Raw genomic sequence first — 13,121 nt, 5'->3', positions numbered from 1 at the left:
AGGAGTGGGATAATCTAGGAAAAGTTTTGGTTTTTTTTGGCCCAGATCATTATCTAAATGTTGTTTTTCTCCTGAAGATCAGGGTTTTGGGGAACCCCGCCTAAATTAGATCCATATTTTTCAAGGGTATCAAACAAAACTGACCTACTTTTTTGAGGATTTCTGGGAAATTTTGAATGATTTCCCTAAAGTTTGGAATGCTTCCAATTATCTAGTGGACGCTTCAGATGATACGGTTAAACTTATGGCCAGAACTACGGCATTAGTTAATTCAGCCAGAAGAGGTGTATGGGTAAAAACTTGGAATGATGACAATTCTTCAAAATCAAGTTATGTGGTGTACCTTGTGAAGGGGGTCTGCTGTTTGAGTCAGTTAGACAACCCTCTAGACAGAACGGCAGACACACATTAAAAAAAAAAAAAAAAAAAATTATTCCTGTTAAAGGAATTCTATCGATTCACATATTTTCAATTGACACAGGAATTGTTTGGGAAGTGTTGCTAAGTACTGGTGTATACATTTTAGTAGCAACCTCTTTGTTTACTGTTATCAAAATGCTTTCAAACTTTACTGACAAAACTGACTCTGAGCCATGAGGAGAGGGGAAATTCCCCTCACACTTGATCAGATAACTCTGTGTAACTGTGTGTGACAGAGAGAACAGCTGCAGCTTCTGTGTCCTGTTTCGGACTGAAGTATCTGTAGAGAGCAGAGGAAATGTAACTAATTGTTACAGCTTTTCATACTGTTTTTTGCTTTCAGAGTTTGTTTGATATTTGCTTTCTGTAGTCCGATATGCAACTCTGGCTGTGCATTGAAGTAGACACCCCTTCTGCAATTGATTTGTCCCAATATAGCTAATCCTACCCTCAGTAAATTACAGCTTTTGCCTCTGATATTTAACATGAAAAGTAGGAAAATGTTTACACAGCAACTTAGACATTATTTGTACATTGTCTTTTTAGAACACTTGGGTATCGATAGTATTCCTTTAAGAAAGGACCTTTTCAAAGTAAACGGTCCTTTCGTCCCTCCTTCTAAGAATAAGTCAGATCCCTAGTCCTCTAAGGGCAGGAGATGGGCTCTCTACAAGTCACAGAAGCCTAAGGGCCTGTTCAGACTGCACACGTTTCCAGCTGCGTTTTGGAAACGCGTGCAGAAGGCCAACACGCACGACATCAGACAGTGCATAGAGTGCACTGTCTGATGTTCACACTGCATGCGTTCCGGACCTGTGCGGTCCGGGAACGCATGCTGCACGCAGATTTAGCAAAAACGCGCGGCTGTCCCATTCACTTTTCAGTGATGGGCTCAGCCACGCAAGGCATGCAAACGCGGATGGCGTGCGTTCGTACGTGTTGCCTTCCGCATGCGTGGCCGTCCGCGTTTGTAATGTGAACCGGCCCTAAGTCCAACTTCACTTTTACCAAGAAGTCAGATAAGCAATGACGCTAGTATTCCAGTGAGATGGAGAATTGCAAATTTCAAAACATGGCAACTACAGTGCACAAAATATTGGTTATTTAGGCTTCTTTCACAGTGGGACGTTACAGGCGCAGGTTAGAGCAGCTTGTAACGCAGCCCAGCTCACAGTAATGAAAAATCAATGGGCTGTTCACAGTGCCCACGTTGTGTTACACTCTAACGCTGGACGTTTAAAGAAAGTGCATCATGCTGTGCGTTATACATGGTTTTTAGCCGCATTAGACTGTTTGCATATGCTCAATAATGTGTGTTTTTTGTTTTTTCTTGCAGGAGAGGAGGGGAGAGTCCGCTGTTGTGGCCAGCCACATGACTAATTAATATGCACTGCAGTGTTAACTTCCTGGAGCGGCCGCTTATTGGCTGGCAGGACCACGTGATGCGGAGTTTATCCGATCATGTGCTCTCCACAGTCTTTTGCCGCATGCGCCGTTTTCGTCCGATAGTATGCGTCAAAAAGTACGCATCACAGACCCATCAGGAGACGCATAACGTGGCTCTAAATAGCATCCAACTTCAAAGCTCACATGCGTTGCGTTGGGGGCACGTTATGTAACCTTAGCGTCGCATCTAACGCAACGTCTTAGTGGGAAAGAGCCTTTAAGGTGTTTGTTTGTTTTTTTGGAGGGATACAGAATAGAGTTCAGCCAGCCTCCTTTTTAGAGCTTTTGCATTACTCCCCGTTTGCAGGACCAAATAAAGTTTTCAGCCCTACAATCGAAAGTCCTTTCCCTGTTTAGAAAAAAAGGGTAATTCGAGAAGTACCGAAATGTCAGAGGACAGGGATTCTATTGCCCTGTGTTTTGTCTAGTAAAGGAGCTACAGGGAAATTATCAGTTCATACTAAATTTAAAGAGTCTAAACCAGAAGGTAAAATACAGAAAATTCAGGATGGATTTGATCTATTATTCATCTCTTACAGAAGGACGATTTCCTAGCCTTTCTAGACTGAAAAGATGCGTATCTTCAATTACCGATACATCTGACTTCTCAATAATGCTTAAGGTTTGCCATCCAGATGGAGGAAGAGGTAAGAATGTATCAGTTTAATGCTTTGCCCTTCGGATTATCCTCAGCTCCAGGGTTGTTTATGAAGGTAATGTCTGGGGTTCTAGCTACACTTAGACAGAGAAAGGTTAACATTTTGGGTTACCTTGATTTTCTGTTTTGGGGGACATCTCCCAATTCGGTAAGAGATCAGATTGTTACGACAATAGTCTTACTACAAGATCTAGGTTGGATCATTAATTGGGAGAAATCTTCCTTAATTAAATCCTACACAGATTATACATTTGTTTGGGCTATTTCATTAGCATATCAGACACAGGGGGAGCAATTCAATTCTATCATGGCTCATTCCACAAGAGGAATTTCGACTTCTTGGGCAGAGAGGGCAGGGGCCTCTATAGATCAGATTTGCAGAGCTGCGACCTGGTCAAGTCACAATAAGTTTGTAAAGCACTATCGCCTTAATGTATCTGTCTTCAGGTTTATCCTTCAGAAGGAAAGTTTTGCAAGCTGTGGTCCCACCCTAAGGTTTTAACTCTTGTATATCGTCTCATCCAGGGGTGCTGTCCGAAATGACGTTCTGGGAAAGACCACTTTACTTACGGTAAAGTCTTTTCCAGTAGTCATGAGGACAGCACCCCTGCAACCCGCCCTTATTTGGGTAGGAAAGAGAAATAAGTTTGTGTAAGCATCATTAAATGTCCGTGTCATCTTTTTATTAACTGAGGTACTGTGGCAGGTGTAGTATCTTATATGTGGCTGCCTATTGCTTATGCAAATTCTTCTTTTAACAGTTTCCTGTCCACAGTGGGGAGGGAGACAAGTCTCATCCAGGGGTGCTGTCCTCATGACTACTGGAAAAGACTTTACCGTAAGTAAAGTGGTCTTTTATAGATATGCATTTGCACAAAGGGAGATGCTGGTTGCTTGGCCAATGGAAACAGCCGTTATTTCCCACAATGCAACAAGGTTCACTTCACAGATGGCAAACTGTCAGAACCATGGTCATGACGTCACACTGTGGCAGGGGTTTCACCACAATATCAGACATTCAGACCTCCCCTGATGATATATTCGAAAAAAAGGTAAAGATTTCTCATGGTAAAAGGGGGTAGCAGCTACTGATTGGGATCCCCTTAAATTTGGTTCTCTTATTCTTTTTAGCCATAGACCTTGAAATAAGCATGGGCATCAGGTACTGACTCAAGTCTGACTGGATTAACTGCATGCTTGTTTAACAAGTGTGACTCAGACAGTACTGATGCCAGAAGATCAGCAGGACTGCCAGGCAACTGGTATTGTTTAAAAGAAAATAAATAAATCCGCCTCCATATCTCTCTCACCATGGGTCCACTTTAAATCATGCATTGGAGCCTTTGGGACAGTTGAAGTATACAGGGGAAAATGAGTACCCCTTACCTCTAAAAGTTAATTGTACAAAAATGTTTTAATAACAAAAAACAGGTTACAGATAAAACCTTTAGGGTGCGATTCCACTAGAGCGGTGCGCGTCTGCGAGACGCGCGCCGTCTCTTCCGGGTCTGCGGGGAAAGCAGGCGAATCCCATCAGCCGTGCCATGCACGGCTATGGGATCCGCATCCTTCACGCCGAATCGGATGGAAAAGCCGGCCGAATCGCTAGCGGTAGCGATTCAGCTGACGTTACCATTCCACCCTATGGCAGAGTTTCCCCGCACTATTTGTCTGCGGGGAAACTCTGCGGATTCGCGGCGGTTTCCGCTCAAGTGGAAACGCGCCCTTATTTCTGTCTCGTCTATGGTAACTCTGGAAAACTGAGTAAAACCTGCAGAACTTGAAAACAAAAAGAAATCCGACATAAATATGTCTCAAACTTTTGAAGGGTACAGCACATTACATGAAAATACTTCTCTCTAGCTCGAGTATAAGAAATTGTGATGTTGACATGTCTGGATGCTTTTTACTCCTTTGACCTCAAAATAAAAGTTGATTTTAGGTTTTATAGTCAAAACAGAAGGTAGTTCGTAAACCACTGTCCTTGGCGAGGGCGGTATAGCTACACCCCACAGGGCTGCCCCGGGGCTTAGATATTCGTCTATGGCGGCGGATGGCCACCGCTTGCTCCTGCGTGTGTATTCGTGGGGGTACTTGTTGCTGCCCATTAGCGGGGAGATGAATGAATGGCAACGCATTTCCCATTCATTAATTGAAGTACCCGTGTGAATGATCGCCTTCATCAATGAGATGCCTGCGTCATTGTATCTTCCGGAAAAACACATGAACGCATTACTTCCTCTTTAGTATACTAATAGTATGCAAAACCGAAAGTAATGCGTGAGGACATCTTGTGGCCAAATAGTAAAATTGCACCTACATTCATTTTTTTATTTTTTTTATAAAAAGACCCACCATTACATTTTAAATTAACTCCTTCCCTCCCACACTTTCCCATAGTACCTAAATGAATATGTATAAAATAAAAAAAAAAATGACAAAGTAAAAAAAAAATCAATATCTACCTAGGGGACTGAACTTTTAGTACGTATGTCAAAAGGGTATAGTAATATTTATTTATGAAATTATGGGCTTGTAATTAGTGATGGACGCAAAATTGGAAGAATGCACCTTTATTTCCAAATGAAATATTGGCGCGATACATTGTACTAGGGAAATATTTTAAACCCTTTAATAACCGGGACAAATGGGCAAATAAAATGGGTGGGTTTTAATTACGGTAGCATGTATTATTTTAAAACTTTAATAGCTGAAATCTGAGAAATAATTAATTTTTTCCATTTTTTTTTCATTTTTTTCTCATTCAAATGCATTTAGAAAAATAATAGTTCTTAGCAAAATGTACCACCCAAAGAAAGCCTAATTGGTGGAAAAAGATAAACAAGATATAGATTGTTTCATTGTGATAAGTAGTAATAAAGTTATAGGCGAATGAATGGAGGGAGCACTGAAAGGTGAAAATTGCTCTGGTACAGAAGGGGAAAAACCTCTTAGTAGAGAAGTGGTCAATCTTGACAATTAATATAGAGGAACACCTGTCTTTGTAGGACACACAACAGGAAATTGAGCTGTACCAAAACCATGCGGATGAGTTAGGACAAGCCAGCCGGAGCTTGCCTCCTGGAGTCGGCCACGTTGAGGTAGATGCTCCGGTCCAAAGGATGCATTCACAAATGAAAGATTTAAAGGATCGTGCTAATGTCAGGTAATGCAAAACTCACAAAAGCTCAGTGAACTCTTCTCAATCACAAAGGTTTAACCTTTAATTCTTAAACTTTTTCAAAAAGGCAGAAGGTAAGAAGTAGTGATGATCGTCTTCAGCTAATTACGATTATGTGGAATTTCACGGAAATCTTCGCAATTATATTGAAACGTAATTACGATTGGTAAATTCAATTGATTTCATATAATCAGTTTTTTGTGAAAATGCGAAGAAAAATGTTTTTTAAATTTAGTTTTCTGAGTTTAAAAACCATTTTTGTTTGCATATTTAAAATCGATTTTCTCAAAAATAATGTCTACAAGGTCTTTTTGAGAATTTTTTTTTTTTTGACTTGTATACAATTTTTTCTTAACATATGTTGCAGTTTCAATGACAATAGCTTGTATGTGGGCTTTGCTATTAACCACTAAAACTGGCACAAAACTACACAAAAATGACATGAAAATGTGCGTGAAATTACAAATGATTGCAATTACAGATGAATGAATTACGATTTTTCCCAAAATTCCGCTTTAGGATTTTTGCACTAAAATTGCGAACTCCGATGCAAAATTACGTCTATGTGAAATTTGTGCTCATCGCTAGTGAGCAGTGAAATAAAATAAGATATGTCATTTTTTTTATGTAATTATTTCTTTATAGTTTTTTTTGTAGTAGCTATTGTACTCGACTGGAGATGCTCACATTGTGGTGCATAGCCTGTAAAAACAGGATCGCAGTGGAGTAGAACAGTTGCATTGAAAGCCTCAAGTGCAGTGCAATGAATACAGGGAAGAAAACAGCACATGCAAGATATGCTTCTCTGCAGCTGTTAACACACGGGTTGTGTGATATCGCACTGCATGCATCCTGTTATGCCAACAGATTCCATCGCACTGCTAAAGCTATAATGTCATCGTACCATTACAATATAATTGTATTGCATTAGCAATGTGATTACCGTAAATTGTCTGACGCAACGCTTCATTGTGAACATAACAAGGGCATAACTATAAGTCATGGAGCCCCACAATGCTCACACCCTTCCCCTTGTCTACCACTATGACCGTCACAGCGATACAACTTAGCACAAAGATGGATCCCCCCCTCCTTTTCTGCCCACCGACAGAGCTTTCTGTTGGTGGGCTCTGATCGCTGGTACAGGGCTTTAGGATTTTTTCAAATTAATTTATCCTTTTTTTTCTGGATAAAAACTTACTTTTTTTTCAATAAAAACTTTCTTTTTTTATTTATTTTCCCCTCCCTCCTCCCTCCCTCCCCCTGACAGCCAATCAGCTGGATGTTCTCTCATAGGCATCAGTCTATGAGAGTGATCTTTTGTTTTTACTCTCCAAGGGACAGCGGCTGTCCCCAGTACAGTGCTGCCGTAGATCGCAGCACTGTACAATGTAAATAGATGGTGGTTTTGCCGTCTAAAAGTCTGATAGCGGCAGATTGTTAATGGAGCGGAGCTCCGTCACTCAAGCGGGGGTACGCGCGCGATCCCCTGCAAAACCCGGCCCCAGGACTTGACGCCTTTCTGCGTTACGCGGCCCTGGGGCTGCCACCTTCCTGACGCCTATTGGTGTTAGGTGGTCGGGAAGAGGTTAACACACTATGATTTAAAAAAAACTCTAGGCTACCCTCATCAGGCCTTTAAATAATTGCTTTCTCTAATTGCCATTAATTAATAAAATTTAGTTCTGCATATTTTGAACATGTACATGAGTAAACATGGCAGCACTGGCAGCTACTCACTCGGGGGCTTACAATGTTTGTGGTTTCATGACAAATGGCCCCATTTCAACATTTACATTTGCTCTCAATGAAAATGTAGTACCATGCAGACGACAAATGGATCATAGTGAATACCATCCCTTATTTAACCTCCCAGGCTCGGGTAGCGTTTGCAAAAGCTGAACTCCAGTTTTCTTTATTACACAAAGATGGTTTATGTCCTGGGCTGTGAAGTCAGAGTAATTTTTGGGCACCTGGAGTCGGTTTAATAAACTGAGGAGTTGGAGTCGGAAGATTTTTGCATGACTCCACAGCCCTGTTTATATCAAGCCCGTGTAGACTCAAACTGAAATGAATATGTATAAACTCCAATTTCTGCCTTTTAAAAAAAACCTTTTTAGTTATAACATTTAAAAAAAAACAACTAAATCAATCTCATTCTTATACAGCATTCTCAAACTATTGGTACCCTACATCGAAAACATCTATTAGAGGGTAGGAAGTTGAAATCCAAAAATAAGCGCACACCATATCAAATTTTAAATAATTGCCTTGTGGTAATCTGGACAAGTATCTGAATATTATTATAGCTAGCCAGTGGCGTAACAATAGCTGCTGTGCCACTGCAGTGGCGGGGAGGCCCGAAGCTGAGAGGGGCCCGGGAAGTGGTACTGTTCATTAATATGCAGAGCAGGTAGCGCATTATATACATTACCTGATTCCGGTGCTAGCGTCAAGTCAAGAGTTCAAGTCCACTTTGAAATTTTGAATGCTTGGAAGAAAACGATGTACAGTTAGTGCCTGAACACAATAGCATGTTTCTGCCCATTTCTATGCTGATTTTAGCAAGACATCAATTTTACAGACTCGTATGTGTTGACGAAAAATGCATAGAGGAGTGGAGAAATATGATTAAGAGAAATATGATTCTTTTTTTTTTCATGTTGTAAGTCAATTGTCAGTGGGGAAAATGTGTAGGATAGATTGCCAATTTCTGGATTTATAATCCAAAGCATTTATTTTGTAGTTTTGAAATCATTTTTTTAATAATCATTTTTTTAATAAGTTTTGACCACCGCTTGTCTCTCTGGATAGATGGGGAAAGCTGGAGGAAACGCTGGCTTTGCACGAATACCTGAGAGAGTCCGCGGACCTGCAGAAATGGATCAATCAGCAGAAACAAGTGGCCAGTTCGGAAGACTATGGCAATGACTATGAACATGTCCTGGTGAGACTCACATGAGAGTTCCTCCTGTTACATATGGTGGGATGGAGACCTCAGTCAGTACACATGCACAATTCATGGCTTGCAGTGTAAAGGTTCCCGTTAATGATACAATCTTGATTGGATGGTTTATCACATCTGTGGAATAGGAGGGTAAACTTAATGAACATACATTGATTTTAGATAGTCCCTTATAAAATACAGAAGTGGTAAGATTGTACAATCAGGCTTGTATCATTAGTGGGCACCTCAATCAGTTGACCTGTCCATGCTGTCAGTCTTACTACCTGAAAGTAAATTCACTTTCATTAAACATTGATCCCACTCATGTCACTCTAACATAGGCTATCTTTTTAAAATAACTTTTCATCACTCTGACAAGACACATAACCTTTATATTGCGCTTTTCTTCTAGCAAACTCACTAGGGCGCGCTCAGTAGACCGTAGCAGTGTAAGGGAGTCTTGCCCAAGATCTCCTTACTGAATAGGTGCAGGCTTACTGAACAGATTCAAACCCTAGTTTTTCTGTGTCAGAGGTAGAGTCCTTAAAGGGTATACAAGATGAGGCATTAAAACTATCTTTAATTACCTGGGGTTTCTTCCAGCCCCTACAAGTCACTTTAGAGTTAAGTTCACTAAGCTTATCTCCTGTCTTTAATAACGTTTCTAGAGTGGTCACCATGGTGATGAGGCATGTAGTATTCAGGAAACATTCTACCTCAGGCAAACCTAAAGTTACCTCTTTTGTCTTTAAGTTAACTCTTGAATCCTTAAAATAACTGCAGAGTTAAAGACAGACTGTTTATTAACTGCGTGTGAAAATAACTACAGAGGAGGTAAATTAACTACAGAAGAGGTAACTTAAGGAATGAAGAGATAAGATAACTCTCTCACTGTGTGGAGGTAAGTTTTCTCTTGCCTTATTATCTCCAGCATGATCTTAGTGAATTGAGGCCTTTGTCCCTCGGCGCAACTTTGGGCCTCTACTGTCTCCCGCTGTCTGCCTGTGAAGATCGGCGACCCCAGGATGGGTCAGGCTTCTGTGCCTGCCCGGCCGTGAGCTCGCTCGCACATGCTCTCCCATCACAGTGCTGTATTCTGAAGCACTTATCTCAACCTGTCTCTCACTGTTTCTTGTTTATTTCAGGTATTACTGCAGGAATGTTCAAAGGGTCATTAGCCCTGCTCTGTTTCATAGTTTAAAATACAGTGTGTGGTTTGTAAATTGCAAATATGATAGAATGATGCAATGTTATAAAAAAAAAAAGCTATTTTTCTTTGCTACTAATGTTCTATTCATTATTCATACTATACATGCAATTCATTTTATCATAGGATGGAGTTTTTTTTTTTTTTTTTGCTTCAGTGTCTCTTAAATTGCATATGGGACCATGTTTAGTAAAAAACGGCACCCAGCTCTGGGGTCCTGAGTCACAAACCAGAGCTAGGACAAGGTCCTCCAGCACCCAAGGCTGAGACACCAAAGTGCGCCCCTCCATCCCTCCCACTCCAGCCGTCACACATTGATTATTAGACTAAGAGGTGCCCCAGGAGAAACCTAAAATGACCAGAGGAAAACCAAACATTGAGAGAACTTACAAACTCCAAGCACATAGTTTTGTGGCCGGGATTCACACCTCCAAGATAAGAGTGCAAACCTCTTACCCATCAATGCCACCAACTTTGTATAACGTGCGCAATCTATGTTGTCTGACAAATCAAGAACAAATGTATATTGTACCAGCCTTCTTAAGGTCCACTATAATTCCAAAGCTTTCTTTTCACAGCACCTTCTGGGTAAATTTAACACCTTCCAACACCAGATGGAAACTGCAGGTCAGAGGGTGGCTGGGTGCCAGCGGCTTGCCGATACTCTGCTTGACCGAGGACATTCAGAATCCATGCAGATTGTGCAAAAGCAAAAGGAGCTACGGTAGGTCATACTAATTTTCCTATCTACGGTATGTCATACTAACTTTTCCTGTAGGATCTCCCTTTGTATTCCAGTGCACTGTTGAGTTATATCATACTTGAGTTGTTCTGAGTTCTCTTCCATCCCTTTTGCAGCAGTGGTCCTCAAACTAAGGCAAGCCAAATGCGGCCCCCCAAGTCTTTTTTTCACTGGCCCCCAAACATGAAATGTATAACTTATAGATGCAGCCCACTGCACCTTTAAAGGTCGGTGCCCTACATATAGAATAGCAGTGCTGGCACTACCCATTCACATACTATAGAAGCCAGTGAGCAGTCATTCGCTGGCTTCCAATCCAGTTCTGCATCAGGTGGCACTGCTGTCCAACTGGATGGCAGGTTGTCACCTGGGTATGCTTCACTGTCTACTGCACAAAGACGTTCTTCGGCCGCGGCATGACTGAATGGCTGCTGCTGGGAGTTCTCCTCCAGGCATGATTGGAGGGAATCAATACCTAGATTCAATGTTATGTTTTTCAACATCATTTTCTGTATGTTCCGGCCCCCCAGCAGTCTGAAGTATATTGACCAGGCCCTTGACTGAAAAAGTTTGGGGACCCCTGCTGTACAGGGGCAGGAACTTTTTTGGCTGAGAGTGCCATAAACACCACATATTTTCAAATGGATTTCCCTGAGAGCCATACAATATGTTTCAAACTGGCACAGTGTGCATGCGCAGCAGAGGGCTCGCGTCCCTGTTGCTATGGTGATGTGCATACTCTTGATCGCCAGGCAGTGGAAGTGTCAGACATGTCTTCAGCTTCTCTTGGGTTTCAGCAACATCAGCAATTTCCTTGAGAGCCAGACAAGAGAAATACCGACTAATAGCTTGTACAATTAGCTAGCAAACTTGGGGGATGATTCACTTTGTAGGACGAGATCCCTGCACTTTGGCCCAATAGGCTGCCTGTCAAGTGACAGACAGCCTATTGGGCCAAGCAAAGTGCAAGGATCTCCTACAAAGTCATTGGACCTGACAGGACCCAGAGTGGGACAATTGGAGCAGCTGTTAGTTTTGGGGGGGGGAGCGCGAGTAAGTTAGTAGTGCATGCTACAGCAGTAGCGTGCCTACTTTGAAAATTTTACTTGCGCTGCCACACTAAGCTGCGCTGCTTGAGCAGTGTAGCTTAGTGAATCAACCCCTACTGATTTGTATGTGAGCCAGATGTAGCCATCAAAAGAGCCATATCTGGCTCCCGAGCCATAGGTTCCCTACCCCTGTATAGGTAATTTGACTTGCACTTATTCTGAAAGGATTTACAGTGATGGCCTGCCCTCCGGGTTTTACCATCATTTTTACTCCAGTCCTCCGCCACTCACCCCCCGACCCTCCTGCTTATTGGGGCAGCACTCTTATGCTGGCAGGAGCATGACTTGTTTGAAGAGGAGCATGGCCCCGATCAGATTACCCGTAATCCCTTGTTGGTAATCTTTGGAGGGTCCGCGCTCTGCAACGAGCGATGCTGAGGGAAGCCTCAATAAGATCCAGAGCCTTCCAATTTAAGAATTTGATTTTGTATCTGAGCTTTGGCTCAGGTACACTTTATTGTACCATTTGAGGACCACAGGCTTACGTGCCTGCCCCCCCCCCTCCTCCAGTGACCAGGCGATTTTTTTACAGTTCAGCACACTGCAGCTTTATCAGTGTGCTGCACGGCCATACAACTTAGCACACAAATGAATCTTGCCTCCTTTTCTGACCACCAACAGAGCTTTCAGTTGGTGGCATCTAATTGCTGCTGAAATTTTTGTCTTTTTATTTACATCCCTGATGGAGAGAGAGGTTGTGCGGTGCTGCAGATCCAGCGATGCTATGGTTAAATTTCAGTAGTTTTCAGCTGGCAGGATTAACCATTATCCGCTTCAAACAACATTTTTTGTTTGAAAGCTGCTGTGCATTCTAAACCTCTGTCAGCAAATCTCATTTGGCTGTCTAGTGCAGTGGGTAGCAGAGAGCAGTTATAGTTACCTGTTCCAGACGGCTTCTTCTCTTCCTCTACTTGCAGCTCTAACTTTCCAACAGCTCTATTGGGTCCGATCACATCTGATCACATGATATGACATGTGATCAGAATCCAGGAGACTGTGTCAGTGTGACAGCGCCACCGGGTGGTGGGAAAGGGGTGGTGCATACAGTCAATGAAAAGTATGCTTTATTGTCACTGGTGACACACACACATGTTGTGGTAACACACTGCATGCAGGGCATTGGGATACTGCATGTTGTTAAACAGCCATACTGTAAATGTCATATAGGTTGAGCACAGCAGTGCGGAAAGCCAGTCACAGTGCAGCCTTTACGCCGCATCACTGAGAACAGAGCATGAACCTCTGCAAGTAATATAAACATGCAGAGATTTTCCTTACAAACGAGGGCACATTTGTCCTTTCTCCCTCGTCAGTGATGATGGAACAGCTGCTGTTGGTTTAGCGTGTCATGAAGTAGGTGAATTCAGATCACCGCTAATCTCTTCAGCTCCTGTGCTTTTGCACGAAGCTC

The 13,121-nt window shown here is 42.2% G+C and overlaps 1 protein-coding gene across 2 annotated transcripts in view; it reads left to right on the top strand.

The window, feature by feature from the left end:
• Positions 1-13,121, top strand: part of SPTBN5 (spectrin beta, non-erythrocytic 5) — a 379,061-nt gene that overhangs the window by 114,449 nt on the left and 251,491 nt on the right. For both annotated transcript variants that reach the window (XM_068254311.1, XM_068254312.1), the window contains 3 exons: positions 5,533-5,690; positions 8,520-8,652; positions 10,438-10,583. In XM_068254311.1, the coding sequence (XP_068110412.1) occupies positions 5,533-5,690; positions 8,520-8,652; positions 10,438-10,583 (437 nt within the window). The remainder of the gene's footprint in view (positions 1-5,532; positions 5,691-8,519; positions 8,653-10,437; positions 10,584-13,121) is intronic.

This window comes from Hyperolius riggenbachi, chromosome 9 (assembly GCF_040937935.1).
Source record: "Hyperolius riggenbachi isolate aHypRig1 chromosome 9, aHypRig1.pri, whole genome shotgun sequence".
Taxonomy (NCBI): Eukaryota; Metazoa; Chordata; class Amphibia; order Anura; family Hyperoliidae; genus Hyperolius; species Hyperolius riggenbachi.
Note: the sequence above shows the minus strand (reverse complement) of the source record. Positions and strands in the feature narration are given on the sequence as shown.